Source organism: Rhipicephalus sanguineus, chromosome 1 (genome assembly GCF_013339695.2).
Source record: "Rhipicephalus sanguineus isolate Rsan-2018 chromosome 1, BIME_Rsan_1.4, whole genome shotgun sequence".
NCBI classification, from domain to species: Eukaryota; Metazoa; Arthropoda; class Arachnida; order Ixodida; family Ixodidae; genus Rhipicephalus; species Rhipicephalus sanguineus.
In genome coordinates, this window is record NC_051176.1 from 308,614,431 (window position 1) to 308,637,421 (window position 22,991).

The 22,991-nt window shown below is 47.1% G+C and overlaps 1 protein-coding gene across 3 annotated transcripts in view; it reads left to right on the forward strand.

The window, feature by feature from the left end:
• LOC119379424 (transcription elongation regulator 1) overlaps positions 1 to 22,991 on the forward strand; it is a 417,021-nt gene that overhangs the window by 175,721 nt on the left and 218,309 nt on the right. For 2 of the 3 annotated variants that reach the window (XM_037648731.2, XM_049411976.1), the window contains exon 7: positions 16,385 to 16,684. In XM_037648731.2, coding sequence (XP_037504659.1) covers positions 16,385 to 16,684 — 300 coding nt within the window. The remainder of the gene's footprint in view (positions 1 to 16,384; positions 16,685 to 22,991) is intronic. The other variant, XM_037648732.2, reaches the window with a different exon arrangement.

Below are 22,991 nucleotides of genomic sequence, written 5' to 3' on the forward strand. Positions count from 1 at the left end.
AATAAGGTCGAAGTCTGGGTCAGTTGGTACATGACGCTGAGGCAAAAACCAGTCAAAAAGACGCCGGACAAGGGGAAGAAGTTACACACACAAGGACTGGACTAGCAACTGTGCTTTATTAGCTGACAGCACCTCCCAGAAGAACCAGCTTGAATGAACGTCTGCGCGAAACATGTGTATGCGATTCCGCTAACATGCGAAAAAGTATACATCGGCCAAACTGGCCGATGCTTGAATGAACGACTGCGCGAGCACCACAATTCGTTGAACACGTCAGACGGGGCTAATCTTCCCCGCCACTGCCAGATCTGTGGTTGTATGCCGCTGTTTTCCAATGTTAAGATTTTAGGTAGAGGGGGTGGCAAGGAGGAGCGCGAAATCCTTGAGGCTTATCATATAAACACGCACCGCGATGTTTGTGTAAGCAGTACGTCTATTTCATTACTGCAGAAGGAATGCGAGTTCCTGTCACTCTGGCGGTAGATTCTTGGCCGTTATGTAGGCCAATTTCTGCTTTTGCTTTTTCTTGTTTTGGGTTTTGACTTCATGGGTTTACGTGATTAGCGCATGCGCCGTGGTTCTTCTGGGAGGTGCTGTCAGCTAATAAAGCACAGTTGCTAGTCCAGTCCTTGTGTGTGTCACTTCTTCCCCTTGTCCGGCGGGTGTGTTCAGATAAGGACAGACCAAGGGGGGTCCCGACTATTTTTTGTTTTGCACGAAATTTTTATATGAGCTGGGCAAATGTCTCTATAGAAAGGAATGAACCTTCGTTTTGCGGAAATTATCACGGATTACTAGGAAAAAATTCCCGTTTCACAACAGGTGGAAAAAGGCAATTCTGCAACTTTCAGATTTCACAACTTTGGAGGCCTATCACTAAAAACTTAATGCATTGTGGACATCAGTGTTAATTTTTCGTAAATCTTCAGCAATAGTGCTATCGGCCTACGGAAATTTAAATTTGTGTGACTGACAGTACATTTTTGAAAAATTGCCAAACTTTGATTTTTGAGCGGCTGCCTCTGGCTGACCCCAAATTCAAGGGTCTTTTTTCGCAGTTTTCGCTAAAGCGCTGAAGCTGAAAATATCTCTCGCAAGTCTACGAAAGGTTTTTCGCTAATTAAGCAAAACGTTATGCGACTACACTGCATATTTATTTCGTTATAAAATCCCAAAAATGCCATAATTCCAAAACTAACGAAAATTGCAACATTTTAGGGTCGTTTAAAAAAAAATAATCATCACCGATTTTTATGAAAATGATGGACTATACCCGGCCATGACTGCTAAATATTGTGCTGCAAAAATATGTTGCATTATTTTGTCTGAAGTGAGAAAATTGAGCTTATTTTAATACCCATGTATAGTCTTAACATCAATGTGCGGCGTTCTAATGATAAAATAAATTTAATAGACATATTTAGTTCGTAGCTCGCTTTTTTGGTTTTAATAATGACGATGGACCCAGCTTGTGTCTTTTTGACTGTTTTGAGACACAGAAAAGCTGAGCTTGAATTTTTCAGAGCTCCTCTGTCTGTATCCATACTACGGCACATTGAGGCAGCAGGCACGTGAGAGCGCGTACAGCAAGACCAGAGCGTAATTGAATGCCACCCGCAAGAGAGGGAAACAAAAGTACGTATAACAGCCAAGCACTCCGAGAACCTGTGACGGAGAACACATGACCGTCGAGACGCACCGCGGTGCGCCTGCAACGGTCGGACCCAGACAGGAGAGAGCGTTCCCCTCACACCTGAAAAGCAGTTTTTTGGGTGTAGACCATATGTCAGTCTGGATAGTGAACTCTAACAAAGAAGTCGTGTTGTTTTCTACGTGTGTCAATGATACAGTTTTTTCATCACATTGCAGTTACTCTAGTGTCGTCCTCTATTATTAATAATAAGTTATTTCGTAAGCAGATAAGATAGAGATTGAGGAGTAAGTAAGAAGCCCACTGCAAGCAGCTCTCTTCACGTAAACCCTGGTGTCAAGACATCAGCTGCGATCCGGCTACTGAACTTTCGTTATTGCACTAAGAACTTCCTTGGACGCTACCTTCACCCCAAAGTGATTGTACCTTATACTCACTGTAACCTACTGTGTCACCGAGAGACCTCACTGTGGCACAGTTCTGATGGCGAAGTTTCCTGAACGAAATTGCTGCGCCGACTACTTAAAGAGACACAAGCGGAAGATCAGGTTTCAAATGAATTTCCGCAGTGTCAAAGACTTGGGAATTGACAATCTAAAGAAAGTGTTGGAAGCTGACACAGCGCTCAGAGTGCATGAGTCGCACTTTGTGTGCCAGAATTGCTTTAGGAACTTTAAGGAAGACATTGAGCATATGGAAGAGGAACCCAGCCAGTCCAATGAGGGTTTCCAGACTACAGAGGAAGTTATGAAAAGCATTAAGGCAGTCGTTGGTGCCCCATCAGCAGTGTCGCCACTAAAGCCTCCTCGGAGTGTAAAGAAAGGGAAGAGACTCTCGTACGCAAAGCGCAAGGCAAATGAAATTACTAGAGCTGCTGTAAGAAACATTCGATGCGGAATTCGCACAGCATACGGTATTAAAGACATTCCATCACAATTCAGTTGCTGCGCCTGTGCCAGCTGGAAGAAAAACCTACACACAGCGTACATCAAGTGCACATCTTTTCGAGAGCGCTGCCGTCTGCTATCCTTGATACATCTGAGCCTAACAATAAAAGAGGTGCAACGCTTCATTCCAGAGGCAACGAAGCACGCGATTCTAAAGGCCAGGAAGATAGCTGCAGAAAAAGGTGTGTGGAGCCTTTTGGAGCCGTACTGCAACGAAAAATTGAGTGAAACAGACACCAACAAAATCCTTGAATACTACACAAAAGATGAGCTGGACTGTTCAAGACAGAGTGCAAACAAGAAAGATGTGGTGCGCGTGCGCATCGATGGAAAAGCCGAATTCATTTCGAAGCGTTTCATGACGCGGTCGCTACGAGAGACATACTCAGTCTACAGACTTGCTAATCCGCTGTCAGCGGTTGGCCTGAGAAAATTCATATCTTTGCACCCAGAATGGGTCAAATGCTCACCGCATCGGGAGGGGTCTGTATGGGAATATTGTGCAAATTTCGAACTATGCCTTATTGGGATCAAAAATGCGTCGGGGTCTTTGATGTCGACTGATGATGTGCAGGCGCTCTGTGTGTGCACGCAGCCTAGCACCAAATGCTTCTTAGGCGAGTGCGAACAATGTCCTGTGAAGAATGGTCTCAGCCTGGGAACTCTTGGCATAGCACCGGACGAAGAAATTGTATTTGCTACTTAATTGGGAATCAGGAGAACTAATAAAGAAGACCATGATGCCTCCAGCATTCCTAAAGGAATTTCAAAATGTGACCATAAAATGGATCCCTCATAACTACCTCACGCGCACGCAAGCAAATACCATACACGAGGAAAAACAGTGTTGTGAAAAGGGTTCCATTGTTTTCCACTTTGATTTTGCCGAAAATTGGTCCATCGTACTCCCAGATGAAGTACAACCTTACCATTGGCAAAGTACGCAAGTTAGCATCTTTACTTGCGTTGTATTGACAAGAAAGTCGACATGGAACTACGCAATAATTAGCGATGTCGTTTGCCACGACTCCGCACATGCTTGCTAGGCCCTGAGAAAAATCAAGGATCACATTGAAGATTATGCTCCAATTTACACGAAACTAACACTTGTGAGTGATGGAGCAGCTGCCCATTTTAAGAACCGCTTCCAACTGCACGGATTGCAATGCAGACAACCAAGTGGCTTTTTGTGGCAACGGGGCACGGCAAAAATGCCTGCGACGGCGTCGGTGGCCTTGTGAAACAACAAGCCACACTACATAACCTGCGTTCACCCGCCACCGAGGTCATTCAGTGCGCAAGTGATATTGTTACTATTGTAGCCAGTAAACTTAAAAAGGTTTTCTTACTGCATATGGAGAAGAGTGAAGTGGAAGCCTTCAGAGAACTGAAGAAGGAGGAATGGAAACTTGCCAGACGGGTTCAAGGTATTCAGGCAACCCACATGTGCGAACACATGAAATCGGACCAAGGGAATTTCCTGTACGTAGCGCGGTGCGCAGACACAGAGTGGAAGGAGTTGTGAATCTGCAGTGTGCAAAATTTGATTGCCCGAATGGATATTACTCATTCTAGGTGACGTGAATAAACTATTTAATGCGCAACATGAACGTGCTTCTTGTAGATTCATAACTCCCTCATTCCCACCATCTCAACCCGTTTCTGCGAATGATAAATTCATCGAAATATTAAGACCGCAACGGTCTTTATATTCCCATACAATGGTAATGCTCGAGCCACCTGTACATTATTGTAACCAACTCTAGTCCATAAATTTCGTTGCTTGATGGAAGAAAATCAGGGTAAGTACGCAGTTGAAGATGGTAACACGAAGGCTTTTATCATTAATAAAGTATAGGAAGATATTTTTGCAGGATTTTCATCGAAATATGGCCCTCAAGTAGTCTTAGGGCAAGTTATAATCATTTTCCTTAAAGAAACAAACGCGAACCTCACATTTCGGGCCCCCTTTCTCTACCACCCAGCAGCGAGCAATTGGGCACACTAACGCAACAATAACATTTTCCCGTACTGTTAGGGAAATACTAGTTAAATCTCTTCTGCGTTAGACAGGTGGTATGATGTGAACTAAAATGGTTGACGTGCAGAAAATTTTGCACTCTACACCACGAGCTCTCATTTGTACGCGCTCTCGAGCGCCGGCTGCCTCAATGTACTGGTAGGGACACAGACAGGGGAGCTCTGAAAATTCAAGCTCAGCTTTTCTGTGACTCAAAGCGGTCAAAAAGACACAAGCTAGGTCAATCGTCATTATTAAAACCAGAAAAGCGAGCTACGAACTAAATATGTCTATTAAATTTATTTTATTATAAGAACGCCACACATTGATGTTAAGACCATACATGGGTATTAAAATAAGCTCAATTTTCTCACTTCAATCAAAATAATGCTACATATTTTTGCAGCACAATATTTAACAGTCATGGCCGGGTATAGTCCATCATTTTCATAAAAATCGGTGATGATTATTTTTTTTAAAACGACCCTAAAATGTTGCAATTTTCGCTAGTTTTGGGATTATGGCATTTTTGGGATTTTATAACGAAATAAATATGCAGTGTAGTCGCATAACGTTTTACTTAATTAGCGAAAAACCTTTCGTAGACTTGCGAGAAATATTTTCAGCTTCAGCGCTTTAGCGAAAACTGCGAAAAAAGACCCTTGAATTTGGGGTCAGCCAGAGGCAGCCGCTCAAAAATCAAAGTTTGGCAATTTTTCAGAAATGTACTGTCAGTCACACAAATTTAAATTTCCGTAGGCCGATCGTACTATTGCTGAAAAATTACGAAAAATTAACACTGATGTCCACAATGCGTTAAGTTTTTAGTGATAGGCCTCCAAAGTTGTGAAATCTGAAAGTTGCAGAATTGCCTTTTTCCACCTGTTGTGAAACGCGAATTTTTTCCTAGAAATCCGTGATAATTTCCGCAAAACGAAGGTTCATTCCTTTCTATAGAGACATTTGCCCAGCTCATATAAAAATTTCGTGCAAAAGAAAAAATAGTCGGGACCCCCCTAGGTCTGTCCTTATCTGAACACACCCCGGCGTCTTTTTGACTGGTTTTTGCCTCAGCGTCATGTACCAACTGATCCAGACTTCGACCTTATCGCATTTCTCAGTCTTCAAATTTCCCGCCGCAGCTGGCTCCTCCTTCCGAAAACAAGCGCACAAAAAGCAAATGTTCGAAGGTCGTTTCGAGCATAGAGTTTCCTAAAATTAACTAGAGGGGACTCTGGCGCTGCGATCGTTCAGCTACCATGGGAATGATGGGTAGTACACAAATTTGCCTAGTCTTCGTGCTTGCGGCTTCAAACGTACTTGTGGCTTTGTTTATTGCTGTGTTTTGGCGTTCGTTTCGGATAAAAGAATGGACCGTTGTGAACTTCGTGACCAGTGGTGCGATCTTGTACGCGTTACAAAATAAACACGGAGGCGTGGCATGACAACCAGCCGCACGTGACCGCACGCGATTGGTCAATGCAGAGCCGTGACGTCTGTCGCGGTTCAAATGGGCCATTCGCGTGCGGCATGTGCGGTCACGTGCGGCTGGATGTAATGCCACGCCTCCGTGGTTATTTTGTAACGCGTACAAGATCGCACCACAGGTTTGAATAGCTGAGCCTAATGAAGTTAAAGTGGCGAAGTGAAACTGCTGACTTCTGCTGAACTTTGTTTTTCGACAAAGCGGATGCAGCCGACGCGGAGCCAAACGGAGCCGAAAGTACGAAGTTTAGACAAATTTGTGTACTACCCATCATTCCCATGCTGGCTGAAGCGTCATGCTATGCTAGCCACCATAGTCATGCGTTGCGGCTCCCATAGACACTAGCGCCAGAGTTCCCTCTAGTAAGTATTGTAGGAAACTCTATGGTTTCGAGCACGACCTACTATACTCCTGACCTGCCCAGATGTCCCCTCTCCAGCGCCCACGTTCTAGTTCATACCTCCTGCCGCTAGGGATGTAACCTACGAGCGTTGTGGCGCTAGTCAGCACCTGTTCGCTGACGTCAGCTTTAACGCTCGTGATGATGTTTCGCCAGCGCAGAGCGCTCATATCATGTAATTATTATTCATAAATGCAAAATACTTTGGAAATAAAAATACGGAAAGTGAATTAGAACTTTTTTTTGCATTTAAAAGGACACAGCCGTCCTACACTATGCAAGTATACGGCTTCTCACGTTAGTCAACCAGTGCGCAGTAAATACTTAACCGCATAGAATAGCTTACTTGACCCTCGGTCTAAATTTGCAGAAGCAGTCACATAATGCCGGCAGTTCGTCACATAATACAGGCGTTCTTACACCAGCGCCGTCCAAACGGTCACAGAGTAGCAGACGAACAGGTTATAGGAAGCGCCACCTACGGCAAGCGGTTGAGCGAGAGCGGGGACGCGCGCTCCCATAGGACCCCCGATATCTGGTTAGCCCTCCGATTGGCCGCGTCCGCCATGTTGCCCCAGCGCGCCTCGCCATTGGTCCGATGCTCGCTCCGGGAGATCGTCGTCTGCAGCTCGTGCGTCTCGAGCTCACGGCTGTCGAAAGTCGCGCTACTTCGTTGCGTGTTCGCAATCGCTCTGTGTTCACGGCTCGACGATAACTTTATCGATAACGATAACGACGATAACGGAGCTACTAGCGGAAGCTCGGTGGCATTACGATGGCGCGCCGCACTCGTAACGAACATCGCAAACGCGCGTCTCGGACCGACTTTCTAGCGTTGACTCGTCGGATCCGTGGTTGGAGGTTCTGCTTATGCGCACTTCGGACGTCGTGACGAAGATGATCGCAGGACGACTCTTTGTACTCGCGACCACGCATTACGTACTTTGAAACATCGGGCACCGCGGCCGGCGCGTCTACTGCTCGGAGTCGTCACTAGGCCTAACTCCGCTCACGGCGTCGGCACGCGAGACGAACCTCGAACTTGGCAAGAGCAACGCGTTAGCGGATTCGCGGCAGTGTGCTTCTTCGCAAAAAACGAAGCGCTTCCCCCGCCGGCTTCTCGGTACAGCGGATGGTCATTTTACGCATCGGCAGCGGACCCCACGGCCAAGCTCGTCGCGCAGCGGGCGCGCGTCGGCGTCCCGCAATGCGAGGCCAAACACGTTGCGCGCCTATTTTTCGTCGCCGCACCTAGGCATATTGCGCATCGTCACCGAATGCCGCCACCCAGCACATCGCGTGCCGACTTCCCGGACTATGCGGCCGAGCACTTAGGGGTGAAATAAAGCACTGTCGATGCAATTTAGGCGCGCTTGGAGCCGTGCGTGGTATCGCAGTAAGCGCTCATGAATCATCTGAAAAAATAAAAGCCTCGCAGAAAACCGTGTCCGCGACCGGGTGAATGATGAAGCGCATCGCAGGCGAGGTTTACAAATTAGCTTGACGAATGAAACAGGGAGATGAATTCATATCTGCCCAGTTCGCGTCTTGAATAAACTGCTAAGGAATTCCTATTCCACCAATGTCTTGGCCATAACTGCCTGTTATTTAGGAGAAAGTGATGGGTTGCCATGATGAGAGCCGCTTTTAGTATCCTATAAAAATGATTCAATGATCAATTGCAATCAAGACTGTTAATTATGTTAATGAGAGCATGAATACAAGAAAGCTGGCAAATCATCATAGTACATGACCTACTTGCATTACAATATCTTGTTTTTTGTCATGTCTATTACACCACTTCATAACTTTGTTTAAAATTCATGCTACATGTTCTTTGTATATCAGAAAAGGATTTTAAGAAAAAAGAAAGAAAACAAAGGCACAACAGATAAAAGGCCACATGTGCAGGAGGTCCAACCTTATAAAACACATTAAAGATCACAATCTTCTTGTGTTTTAGAGAAGCAAGGCACCTCAAACTAAAGACAGGGCACTCAAGAAACTGCACATTACGAAGGACTCAAAAGATTACGACCCCAGTGCCTTTTGATGAAGTAATATCGTTGGTACAACTTAAAAAGCCGTTTTCTCAAACCGACTTTTCTTGCTTCCTGCTTCGCTTGTTCCGCTGATTTCTCACTGACCGCTGGGTCTATTGCAGTTCCGTTTTTTGTTCTATATTCCTTGAAGCACAGTTCAGGGCGTGACATTCTTGCTTTTTCAGTATGGCGTTTTGATAATTAGCTATTTGACGAGTTGCACAAAGCCTCGATGCCTGTTGCGCAGTCACCTCATGAAAAATGAAAACTAAAAAAATTTTTGTTGCAAATAAAAAGATCTAAGAATGTCGCGCCCGCAATCAGACATCTTAGAATGCATAGCACTTTAAACGAGTTTCCTATCGCATTTTTTAAGCGAGTCAGACTTGGAACAAGAGCAGAAGGTGAAATATATTGTAAATCAAAAAGTTGTAAAGATATATTCATGAAATTTCTACAGTAGCATTAAAACAACATTTCAAATAAGTGTGCCAATTTTCATCAAAATCCATGAAGAAATAAGAAAGTTGGTACCGAAAGCCACGTCCCCCCTTAAAATCAATTTTAAAGTGCATGCCGCGCGACTGAGCGAGATGCGACCACCTCGCGACGCCGACATCAATGCGGCGGATATGTAAACAAACCTACGTCACGAGTTTGTGTTGGCTGGTTGTGCCCTTGCGCTTTTGTTACCTGCCATTTCTTCCTCCGTGCCTGCGGCTTTGCGTGTGCTGGTTGTGCCCCTGCGCTGTTCGCTCGTCGTGCCATTTGGCAGATGTTATGGCCCACTCACACTAGCGGCAAGCCTGCCGCAACGGCGTGGTGCCGCAGAACATCGGCCATCGCCACACGCGTGAGAGCTGTCCAACGTGCATGGCAAGCTTCTCCGGCGAGGCATTCGCGCCTCCGAAAAACATGGCCGCACTGCCAAAAGTGGTTGTTGTCCACTTCGAATCTATCAAGTGGCCGCCGTGCGCTCTCTGGCGTGTAAGCTCCGAACTGATGCTTCCATTTGCTTTAGATTCATGTCCTTAAGCTTCGAGAGCAATGTATTCGTCCCGATTCGGCGCTCTTTTTGAGAGCCATAGTCAAATAACTAGTACACTCAGTTGGAACACCCATATTTCGAACATTTGCACATCCGCCTTCCGTAAGCTATGCTTTTTGCGACGTAAGTTGAAACGCACACCACCTGATGTCAAACTACTCGCATATCCATCCATTATAATGCCCAAGCTGGAATACGCATCCATTGTCTGGGACCCTCATACGAAAAAGAATATCGATGCATTGGAGATGATCCAACGAAAATCAGTTAGATTTATTTATTCTAAATACCGCCAATCAGACTCTCCGACTCAACTAATGAATCTTTATAGCATAAAATCATTGCAATTACGAAGAAAAATTGACAGAATAAAATTTCTGTTTCACTTGAAGAATCGTCAATTGCTACTTCCCCCTGAGCCCTACGTGACATCATTGGCGTCACGAACTACAAGGCATCAACATGAAGAATCACTAACCCCATACAGCACCAAAACTAACCTATTCAAGTTCTCATTTTTCCTGAGCACAATTAACGACTGGAACTCGCTGCCAATATCATCAGTGCAAAGTATAAAAATAATTGAAAGTCTTCAGGATTGATTTTAGGTTATTTTAATTATGTTCCTTTATTGTGTGAATATTGCTTTTTTTTTCTTCTTTTCCTCACACTTTTGGAGATTTTAAAGGTGTTATTACTTGCGTGCTTTGCTGTACAAATTAGACACTGTCTTTCTTTTGTGTTTTTTTTCCTTTCAATGCACTGTGTGTAAATGTGTCCATGTATTGCTTTTATGAGTACACTTTTGACCCTCCTGCTAGGGCCCAAGATGGGCCTGCAGTATCTTGTAAATAAAAATAAATAGAATAATAATAAATAAATAATCAATGCTGTAGGGTGAACGAGTCGAAATGGGCGCTTCCGATGCTCGGAGGACATAGATTATGCGTTTGTTAGTTGTTTCTAATCCTCCATAGGTGGTGCCACTTGACCTAGTGCCACCTTGGGGACACTTTATTTGGTTTTACGCGACGCCTTTTTTAATGCTGGACAGACTAAAACGCTCTATTGATTGCTCGAACTATGCCTGGCAACGACACGATGTCCGCACTTCTACCGTGAAAAACGCGGATCAAAAAGCAAGCAGCTCGAAGCGTCCCGCGTCAGATGAACTGGCGTAGCAGACGAACCGTAAGTGTGGCGCCCGCCGCAGCCTCTCTCGCGCGTCGCCTACGTCACAATTTTGCATGGTCACGTGGCCAGCTGTGCTTACCCGTCCTCCGGAAGTAGTGCTGCCTATCTCGGTGCTCTTTGAAACCGAAACTGCGACTGGGCGCTCTAAAAACGTCTCTAAATAAATAAACGTCGCGCACTCGCGCAAACGAGGTTCGCAGCTGTGATAAGTGGATTATAAGCTATCTATTGCAACAAAAAAAAAACAAGGTGCAAAATTTTTGTGTCAGTGCTCCTTTAGTTCAAATCAGGAGTCCAGCAAATCGAGCCGAGTTATAAGTGAGCCGTCTGTCGCTTTGCTGCACCCCTAGCTTCAATATATGCGCCAACGCCTCTGATGCATGAGTTATTTTATTTCTGTATGCGCATGCGCGACGAAAGAAATATAGATGAGGAACTCTTCCCTGCTAATAAACAGTTGCGAGTAACGCGTGTCTTCCATCTTCTTTCCTGTCTTCGTCGTTTAATACCCCTGTCACACGGGCACCCGTGAACTCCGTTTAACTCCCTCGTCTTTTCCTCGAGGGAGATGGGGTTCATGTCACACGGTCACCATTTCGCTGAGGAAGTTATATGGAGCTTTTGGTGGAGGGAGTTCGGTTATGCCCATTTCGGTTCGATGGAGTACTCTCGTTCCCAGCCAGCTACTACTACGCTGAAAAACTATGCTCTTCTTTGCGTAGCATTTCACGCTCCGTAGTGTAAGTTTTAGTTGTATTTTTTCGGACATCAGCGCTTGTACTCTCCACACCAACGCCTCGCCAAGCCGCCGCTGTGAAGCGTCGCGCTATATTTGTTTCTGCACGTGTGAGGTGCACGCACAAGCACTGTCACAGCAATGGTGATTCCGAGCACATCATCAACACACAAAAACACGTTTTTGTTGCTTTAAAGGCGACTGCACAGGCAAAAAATTAGACGTTTCGACGAGCGCAGCAGCGCTGTTTCTGCTCCGTGCGGCAACCGTCGAAAGCTTGCACCGAGCCGTGTAGCACGGCCACAACTCCATTCTCGTAATGCTCCATCAGGGAGTTAAATGTCGAATGGAGTGAAATGGAGTTCAGTGGTGGCTGAGTGACTGAGGTATTATTCCTTGCGATAATATGTCTCAGCCAGTCATCTACCTCTATTCCAGCTAAAGTGACCGCTGCCTGTTCGCGTCTCAAGTGAGGCATGACAAAATACTGAGCAGAACGACATGAAACTGCCCATGCAGATAGTTCACTGTGGCTGAAGGGAGCTTTGGGAGAAACCTCCGCTTCGCCGATAGTGAGCGCCATAGCCGACGCAGCGGGTTGAAAGGGAACTACTGCTTTCACAGGCGAAGAGGAGCATTCGGCGGGCCGCACCAAAGTGGGGAGATCGAGCGGCCGTGTCAGTGGTGTGCGCAGCCAAAGTCGTCACCTGGCGCCTAGGCCCGCAAGGAAACGGTGCACGACTGTGCTTTACTTGACATTGCTCCAAGCACCGGTCATCATTTTCTTCGCTACAAGCGGACAATGTTTAGTTCGACTCCCGAATGACGATTTATAAAGAACGAAGCGAGAAGTACACAAGTCCACATGCCACAAGAGACAACGGTGCACCAACACCTCCTCTAGAAAAATGCCTGTGGCATCGCTTGCTATCCCATTGTAGCCGTCCTGCCTTGAGTAGTGGTCGCTTGTCTAGAGATGGCACCACGTTCTCCCCTCTTGTTTTTAATGGGGCTGGGGGTGGTGTGGCGTCGGGGGTGGTAGTGTGCACATGCACGCATGTGGGTTGCAAGCGGCCAGTGGAAGGATCGCTAGCTACTGCCCTCATTAGAAACGGTGAAGAAGGGAAAGGGAAGCGCAGGAGGTTTTTGGCTCACGCGGCAGGCATCTTTTTATAGAGGAGGCGTTGGCTGCACAAACAAAGAAACGTTTCTCCACCGTCAACATGTTGGCGATAGCGGTGACACTTGAGGCTTTGTAGAAGGCAGCCGCTGCTTTGGCGAGAAATGCGAAAAAAAAGCGTAGCCTCTGAGATATGCGTTTTAAAACCGAAAACACCAAAAATACGTCACAAGGTTGCGCATCTCAAAGGCCATGCTTTTCGGCCCCGCATACCATCATGCGCGAACAAACAAGGACGGCAGTGCAAACATTACAACGAGGCTGCCAAGTCACTTCGCATTCTTATTTTGGTGCCCACAGCAATCAGCCTCTTTGAAAAACACTATACCCACGCGTTATAACCTGTGGATCGCGAATCAAATGTACCGGTACACTGACAAACGCTGCGCAACGAACTAGATCAATGCAATGGAATTACACCGCCTTTTCGTCACCTCATTTTTAGGCCAGAACGTGGCCTAAAAATGATCAATATTTGTTAGGAAAAATGCACTTTCTGGGCTTCGGTATGGCGCAGCGTTCGATTTAGCGGATGTTTCGCTGTGCGGTAGTTCGATATACGTGCGCACCAGCCCCATACTTTTGCATGGGAAATTCAAGGGGATTTCTCAACTGTTTGATATAGCCAATAATGCGATATAGCCTAGTTCGATATATCCTGGATCAACTGTATTTGGGCTACAGTGAGGTCATGTTGGCGATCGCTGCCGCCATTCGGATTGATATATCTGGGATCGACTGTATTTGGGCTGCAGTGACGTCGTGTTGGCGATCGCTGCCGCCGACCGTTGTGGGCGGCAATGGAGGTGGCCTCATGGCACCAGGCACACGAAATTTGAAGCCGGTCATGAAAAGATGCACACGTCTTGGTTGGTTGGTGGGATTTAACGACGCGGTCTGGGGTTCTTTTAACCTGCACTGACATCATACAGTACGCGAGCTTCGAGCATTTTGCCTCAATCGAAACATGACCGCCGCGGCCGCGATCGAACCCGCATGTTTCAGGTCAGCAGCTGAGCACCGTGACTACTGAGCAATCGCAACGGCAGGTAGCACGTTATGCGCACAACATCTCAAAAACACACTTGACCCACCACCAACACGAACACATGCGGAATGACAACTGAAAAATCAAACGAGGGGAAAAAGAAAAACTACCTGCGTTGTAATGAATGATGACGAGAAGGCTAACTGGAAAAGTTGCGTCCCCTAGAGCGTCTTGTAGGCCAAGGAAGAGCGGGCATGGCCTCCGAAACCAGAAGATTGTGTGCGCTCCCAATCTTGGAGGCTATACAACTGGCCACTGGAAGCCAGACTTAACCAAGCCAGTGGAAAATCCAACATGGCAGCTTTCAACGTTGAGTACCATGGCTCGAAACGAGCGATTTAGTCCGAAAAATTGGTCACGAAAATGTATCAGTGCTATCGGAACCTTGACGGTGCATTTATGAAGTCCGAAATATCCATCAAGTCCGAATTTTTGGAGTTTAAAAATCCGTTGGCGACTTTAGTTAGACAAAACGCCACAAGATGTCACTACAGTAAAAGCTCGTTAATTCGACTCTCGTTAATTCGGAAAATCGGTTAATTCGGACACGTAATCTGGTCCCTGTAAATATACGCATCACTCTATGAGACTGGGCGCTCGTTATTTCGGACAGATTTGACCGCAAATCGGATAATTCGGCGACTTTCGGGCCGCTGGCAAGGCTCGAAAACGAAAAAAGAACAATTCGGAACAAAAGTGAAGCTCACACGCAGCATCGCCATGGACATCACTTATCGACTTGGCTTGGATTAAGACTGGTTGAACGCCTTTTTTTCGCGTGTGGGTTTTGTTGCTTTGTTCCCGTTGGTGTGCTGCATCGTTGATCGCCGATTTATCGAGGAACGTTTCAGTACGGCTCCTTTAGCTTGATCGTTGCTGGTGCTTTTGTGCTGACTTCTCGTGCGACCGCACTCTCCGCCGATGGCAACGCCGGCGAAGCGGCCCAAGTACGAGGCCAAGGACTTCACCACCAAAGTAGAAATTTTGAGTGCTCTGAATAACGGGCTCTCCCGACAAAAAGTGATGAAGAGTGATGAAAGGGGATCCTTCAATCGGCGGCAAGAAGCAAGGAACGAGTAACCGTACTTTTATCCGCCAACGTGACGGGAACAGAGCGCTTGCCGCTTCTCGTTATCGGAAAGGTTCAAAAGCCACGCTGCTTTAAGAACATCAACAATCTTCCCGTGGATTACCGTGCCAACCGAAAAGCGTGGATGACGGGTGAAACTTTTGCGGTACTGCAGACATCATGCGAGCTGCTGAGCACCTTGAAGGGCTCAGAAAAATTGTGTCCGCGCGAATTTCTGCTCGAAAACAGACAAGCATCCGCGATTACTTTGTTAAGTAAAGGTATGTTGAAAAAACTCGTGCATTTATTGTGTTTATTTCGACCATTCGATAATTCGGTTAATTCGGACATTTTTTCCGGTCCCTAGAAATCCGAATTAACGAGCTTTTACTGTACCAGCTCCGCTGCTTCTGCTACGGCTGCCGTCAACAGCTCCGGTAACCGGGTATCCACAAACGTTAGGAAGTCTACAGACTTCCTAGAGACTTCCTACAAGCTTCCTACTACTGGGATTGTACTGCGTAGGTGACAGATAACTGCTTCGGCGCTCTGACACACGTGTCTAGGATTAGGACGCCTTTAGAATGCACCGTTGCCCGATCTAATTACGAGTCACTAAAGTGAATATCACGCCAATGACATGTTAATCATGCATACTGTTACAGAGTGCCAATGGATATTTCACCGCTTCCTTCGTCAATTCCCAACCTGCTACTTTACTAATGATTAGAGTGAAAATGTTTCTGCACTCCTACTATTGTGGCTGCTCCAAGGAAATCATCGCCTCAGTTTGAGGATTACGACAAGAACAAAATCGTAGTTGCTGGCGAGATTCGCTCAATGAATCGAGTTTTTATGATTCTTACGGCTCACAAATACAAGAAAAACAATGGTAGTGTGATCAGACCGCAGGCAGCACAGCATGGAAGCACTTCCGATGAAAGGCAGCGCTACTGCTTTAAGTAACAAGCACAGATCTCGGAGGCCTTCCTTTTGCTGACTACGTTGTCATAGGTACCATCTTGGAATACAGGTCTTGAAAGCCACGCTTTTGCTAGAGGGACCCTGAAAATTCTCGCAGATGTCTTGTGCTAAGTTCAGGTTGCGACCATTATGTGGGGAAAAAAAAATTACAATTTTGACAGATTTCAGGCGCAGGTGCTCAGAGATCAAGCTGTTAAGCAGGATTGGATATGGGATTCAAGCAGGCCAGTGTTGCATGGATGTGATGCACAACCGGGGTGGGGAGCAGGGGCAGGGGTGAGGGGGGGGACGTGGAAATTTGAAATTAGCAATGAAATAGGAGCGGCCCCGCTTGCTCAGGTGGGGTGCTTGCTCGGAATTTTACGATGTCATGTAGATGGGTCCATGTATAAGAACTGTGTAAGACATATTATGCTTCATGCTTCCTTGCTCTCTTATTTATCAATGGTAGTGTTTGAACTAGAGCATGAATAAGATATATGACCAGTGGTCCACGTACTAGGCATGAAATCACACTATCAGTGTGGCATTCTGCAGGTTTGCTTTCACATTTCTTTGATGTAGTTTCTGATTTGGTAGTTGCAGGGGTTGTGCCACCAGGATTTCCCAACCTTGGCTTGCCACCACCGCCATTCGGCCCACCACTAGGCCTACCGCCCTTTGTAGCCCCCGTCCCAGCACCTTCAGCATTGCCCAGCTTGCAGGCAGCGACACCGACAGCTGCTGTGCCAGCGGCCACGGCTGCAGTGGATCCGGACCTACGAGAACGAGCGAGTCAATGGACAGAGCATAAGACAGCTGATGGAAAGAGCTACTACCACAACACACGCACACAGCAGTCCACATGGGACCGTCCAGAGGCCCTTATCGAGCTAGACAGTGAGTGACGCAATTCTCAAGTCCAGTGTGATTTGAGAAGCTTTCTTGTGCTTGCGTTTAGGTAAGTTGTAAAAGCAAGAAAACGAAGCATGAACAATATTTAGCAATGACTGGTTATTGTGATACACACAGGACCCGAGAACCTTTCCGAAAGCTATGGCAGGGGTCCCATTTTTTTTAATACAGTTTACGCCCGTTACAATGGACCCTCATAATCACGGAAAAAATGTCTGCTGTATCCGTAGTATGAAGTATCCAAATAGAAGGGGGGGGGAGGGGTAAGGCGCTCGTATGGCCACTATCGCATAGAAATATTACCGAAACGTAATTTTTTTAAATCACGTTCTTGCCAGTAGAACAGCTGATACTAAATAATCTGACGAGTTACGGCTGTCAATCAAAGGTTAGACCAGTTTGATGCCTCACGCCAGTGGCAGTTGGTACACAGAGGTCTGTTACCATCACCCCAATTGAGGCAATTCTTACCTTTTTCATCGTACGGGAAAGGTGCATGCGAGGAAATATACCGTGGTATGACGATGTAGAGTTGTGGACCATGTCCCAACAGCCGTGGAGGGGACGTGAGACAATGAATGAAATGTCACTTGCGGGGCTTAAGGCCCTGTGGGCCCCTTGTTAGAGCAGTCGCCCCAGTAGACTCTGTTGTGCAGGCAGGCTATGTACAGTGACACCTCGAACTTGCTATAAACTGCCACCACTGTTGTGAACGTGCAATGTTGCAGGGGTAGTGTGTTGTAAGGCGAACTGCAAGGCTGACAAGCTGAAGTAGCCGATGTCGGACTTTTGCTTAGAACTGGGGTCTCAAATACGTGGCCCGCGAACCATTAGCTAGCGGCCGGCCCCCCACTGCCCGGTGCGAGCTCGACAGGCTGTGAGGTACAGTAGAATCTCGATGATACGATCACGGCTAATACGAATTTCGGGATGATACGAATTTTTCTGTGGTCCCGGCCAAGGCCCATTAATTTACAACGTGCTTGAGTACGGTTGTTACGAACTGATTTTTGACCCGCGTCGTTTGATACGAATAAACGCCGCCCCACCCAACGCAACGTTGGCCCCACCGACGGCCGCGGAAGATAGCAGCGTGCACTTACGGCGCTGGAATGCGTGCGGCGCCGCCGGTTTGGCACGTTGCCAGCGCCGCCGGCGAGCAGCGCGCGACAGCCTCCAAGATCTGCGTGTATCGGAGGCCGGAGTGTGCCTTTTGCTTTCTCTTGAAGATTACAGATGGCGCTGGCCACGTTTTTTTTTTTTTTTCTTGGTGCGGAGGCAGGCCGGCAGGCGGAGACGCCGGAGAGGGAGAGGCACGGCCCGCGGGAGCTTCTTTCTTCTATGCGTGCCGTCGGACAGAGTGGTTGTGGTTGCTGTGCTTGAGCCCGCGTTCTTGCTTTGTTGTGATAGTGCCTTTTTTGCCGAGTGGCAGCAAGCTATGTCTCGCAAGCGGAAAGCCCTCTCCTTTAAGGAGAAACTGGACATTCTTCGAAAGGTCGATGAGGATCCCAAAAGAAAACGCACGGAGTTGGCTAAGGAGCTAGGCCTCGCAACGTCGACATTAAGCACAATTGTTGGACAGCGGGACTCAATAATGAAGAATGTGCTTTCATTTAACGTCAACGCGAGGCAAGCGAAGACAGCCCAACACGTGAAGCTTGAAGAAGCTCTTCTGACCTGGTTTAAGGAGGTTACTGCAGCTGGTGTGAACATCGATGGCAAAGTGTTGCGTGAGAAAGCCGACGAGATCGCACTTGCTCTGCGCATCGACGGATTTCAGGCCTCAGGTGGGTGGCTGCACCGTTTCAAGACGAGACACGGTCTCGTTTACAAAAGCGTCTGTGGGGAAGCGAAGAAGGCTGACGAGACCGTTGTTAGCGACTGGCTCGCGAAGCTGCAGTCACTCATCTCTGGGTATGAGCCTCGTGATGTTTTTAACGCAGACGAGGCTGGCCTGTTTTTTAACCTTCAGCCTGAGAAGAGCCTTTGCTTAAAAGGCGAAGCGTGCCAAGGAGGCAAGAAAAGCAAAGAGCGAATAACGGTGCTTTTGTGCTGTAACGCCGACGGGTCGGAGAAACTTAAGCTGACGGTAATTGGCAAATCCCAAAAGCCTCGGTGTTTCAAGCGCGAGAGCCATTTGCCGTGCGTCTATCGCGCAAACAAAAAGGCGTGGATGACGGCGGCCCTGTTCGAAGAATTTCTGTCGCTCCTTGACAGAAGGATGGCCTGCAAGAATCGGAAGATTGTTTTGATTCTTGACCAGTGCGCCGCCCACCCGAGGCAAGTAACGCTCCAAAACGTCAAACTGATCTTTTTGCCCGCAAACACGACGACGCACCTGCAACCGCTTGACGCTGGAATAATAAAAAACCTCAAGCATCATTTCAAGGGCCTTCTTGTGCGCCGCCTACTTGCCAATATTGACAGAAAACACGAAGGAGACCTGCGAATAAGCCTCCTGGACGCCATCCATTTTATCGCTATGGCTTGGGATCGAGTAACGCCGACTACCATAGCAAACTGCTTTGCGAAATGCGGCTTCTTCAGGAGTTCCGAAGAGGTGCCCTCAGAGCAGGAAAAGCCAATTGAGGGTTGGGAACTGCTTGATGCTGGGTGTACAGCTGAAGACTTCTGCACGGCGGATGACAACCTCGCCACTTGTGGTGCGCGCACGGTGGAAGATATTGTTGAGGAGGCCACATGCGAGGTTGCCGATTCCAGCGATGATGGCGACAACATAGACGAGGGCGATGGTGAAGGACCACCACCGGCGGCTGAAACGCTGCACGCGCTCGACGTCCTGAGGCGTGCTATGGCCGCTGATGAAATCAGCGACGACACGTGCACGCGTTTTTACGGATTTCAAAGAAGTCTGCTGAGTGACTTCGCGAAAAAAAAGAAGCAGAAAGACATTAGAGATTTTTTCTGCAAGAAATAAATGTTTTTTTTATGTGTTCCTAAAAATGAGTTTGCCTCTGACTTTTAATATAGCTAGTTTTACATGTGTTTCGGTGATACGAATTTCGGCTAATACGAATATTTTTCGTGACCCCGCGGGATTCGTATCATCGAGATTCTACTGTACCTACTTATGCGAACAACTGTAAGGATCGCCTCTGCACAAGAAGTTAATGTGCGCGTTTCTGCTCTCGTCGCAGCTTAGCGTTGCGAGGTATCAAGTCAATGTGTTTATAACTTTAGCCCTTATTTTGTTCTTCACAAGGAATAAAGTTTTATGACTGCGCTAAATGGTACCTCTACTATTTTCTCGCCTATTGTGATTAATAAAACTTATTTTTTTTGGGTAATCAAGATACACAGACGTGACTTTCTGAAGCACTTTTTTCAAGAGGCACCCCATATGGTCACCATGAGCTGAAACATAGCCATGAAAGAAAAAGTATATTTCATAATCAGTGTCACCAGACTTTAATCGTTCTGGAGATCAGTATTGACATGTTTCTCGAATTCTCACGTCAAATCCTCTTCAGAAATGACCCATATACGATACAGTAGAGACTCATTTAACGGAACCTGAAGGGACCAGGAAAATGTGTTCTATTTAACAGGAGTTCCGTTTACTGAGAGAGGAGCAGGGCTGCAGAATTCAAGCACAAAACCAATCATACCACTGGCAGTTGTTCCATTTTACCCTTTCAGACGCCACCTATGAAGAACTGTCTGTAAATGCGCCAAATCTATGCGACGTTGTTTCAAGGCACTCGATGTTCTATTGCAACAAAAATAATGTCGTAACACGTTAATTTATGCTTGTTATAGTAATCATTCCTATCTGGTTGGTAATTAAATATCTATTTATTCTGAAGCTATGCATGACTTGTTTTTGCATAAACAGAATCATATCTCAGGCTATAAATATAGTGCGAATTCGTTTTCAGTTGTGTCAATTTTGTGCAAAGAAAAATTATACTACTTTATATGTGGCTCGCGGGAAGCGGCACGTCGAACGACTCGTCGACCGTGGTAGTACCTTCAGAAAAGTAATCGTATGCAACAGCACACTGCAAAATGAAGTTAAGTAAGGACAAATTTATTATGCAGGAGGTTCAATTCATCCAAACTTCAATGTATCTGGCTTAGAATAACAGAGAGCTGAGCTAGTTGGTAAGTATTCATTCTAAAAAGACAGGGCATGCAAACACGGACACGGACCTTCTAATCTATCTTTACATTGTCGAGATTGTAAGTGAACGCCAAAATTCGATGAATGCGCAGTGTTGTACCGTCATAGAAATGAAGAAACGCGCCTGATGATTGAAGCATGGCATATCGAGAATAGTGCTACGCATGCGTGAGCCAACCGTCGATTAACTTGCATAAAGATGAAATCAAATGCCTTAACAGTTATCTTCCACGTAGACCGCCACGCGTGCCGGATTGATAGGTTCGCCTGTTGCATGGCCATGTGCAGATAAGTTTTCGTGCCTTCTTTCTTTTCAGCCGTTGTGCGTCTCTTCAGTTGTTAGTCGGTGTTTGTGGTGTCCTGACTTCTTTCTTGTGTCCGTGTTTGCACGCCCTGTCTTTTTAGAATGTATCTGGCTGTTCCGTAGCCCCTAGTCGATACAAAAAGCAAATACAAGGGGGTGTACACAATTGTGTACATAGCGTCTCAAAGGGTTAAGCAGCAATTCTGTTTGAGATTTCCGTTTACTGAGAGTCTACTGTATATGGTAAATGCCGTCTTTCAAATACAGTAGCAGCGTTAGCTTACATCCTGTTCACGCCTTTTCCCCGCTCCGTCCTTTTTTTCCTATCCCTGCTCTTGCGGGACTAAATTGCATTACTGTGGCTCGCTCGTTGAGTTGAGCTTAAGCAGGGGTGAGACAGCTGTGCATATTGCACATTTTTGATACGATTCCGTTTTCCTGGCCCAAGCTGCTCCAAAAGCATAAAAATCGCAAAAATTGCACCGGACTGCTCCAAAATAGCCTCAAAAGCAAGAAGTTTGATGCCCACGTCAGCTTCAGTGGGGGAAAAAAGGCTGAGTTGAAAACACGATTTTCCAACCAGCGCCAGGAATACCAAGAAAATGAGGCGTTCACAGAACTCTTAAGACGCGCGTGTTTCTTCTATGCACCTTTCTAATGAAGGCTCTGCTCCCATGGTGCCGCCATAATCTCTTCTGGACTTTTGTAAATATACGTGACCCCGCAAAATTGTGCTGCCGTGCCCCAAGCATACTGCTTCTACTCGCTTGGCTGTGTGTTCTGGCGCTACTGTCGCTTAGCAAAAACTACAGAGTGGCATGCGTAGAGAGGTTGTCTCTCACGTTCTTTGTTGTGCGTAGCGTGTTCCTCCGTTCGCTGCGGTTTTCGTGTCGACGCTGCTGTGTGTGGTCACCTACGCGCACATTTGCCGTGGGAGTACTAGTACCTTTTTGCGTCAACTATCTTCCTGCATGCGACGCGTCTCTGCGATGATGCTCTAGCGCATAGGTTCTCAAACTGGCTTCCGTGGAACCCTGGGGTTCTGTGGACATCTTAGGGTTCCGCGATCGGCCCGAACGAATGCAACCCGCACACGTTTTACCCCCATTAGCAACTAATTTATTCATTTAGACAAGAAAATTTGCATTGCGTTTTGCATTTAACGAAGCCATCAATGCCGCATCCGCACGTCGGGTGTCAGCGGGTAGCGAGAGACCCATGTCGTAGCAGCCTTAAAGACTCATCGTCTAGTGTGCGCCATGAAATTTGCCGATTTAACGGTGTGGGGATCTGAGGCGTGGCCGAAGCCTCTGCACGGGCATTTCGCCATTGTGCTAATCCTTTCCCCCTCCCGTTCTCCCGCGACGGCAAGTGGTGCCATCTTGCGCTACACGCCGGCTCTCGTGGTGGCGCTGCGCGCAGTTTCGTAGCCGCGAGATTCGGTGAGACTAAGGCACGTGCGCACCGGAACAAGCTCTCTCTCCTCGGGCGCCGCTGTGTGAGCACGTGTTTCCTTCTGGTTCGACGTCCCCTTTGGGAATCGCCGGACTGTAGCCTGCCAGGGTGCCTCGGCATCCTTGGCAGACGTGTTTGCCTGAGTGTTAGCTCCTGTTCTGTACGTTAAGCCAAAGAGCGGTGCCTAGTGCTCGTGCGTGGTCGTACTACGCCGAGTCGCACTTGCCGGAGGCCCACACGTACAGAGATTTGCCCTAGCTCTTACGACCAGGCCTAGTGGTCATCGCGAGAGTGCGCAGTATAGACGATTTTCCGCAGCTTGTTTATTAAATAAAACTAGTTGGCGCCACTGGCGCCACCGCACCGTGGCCGTCTCCATGGCCATGCCC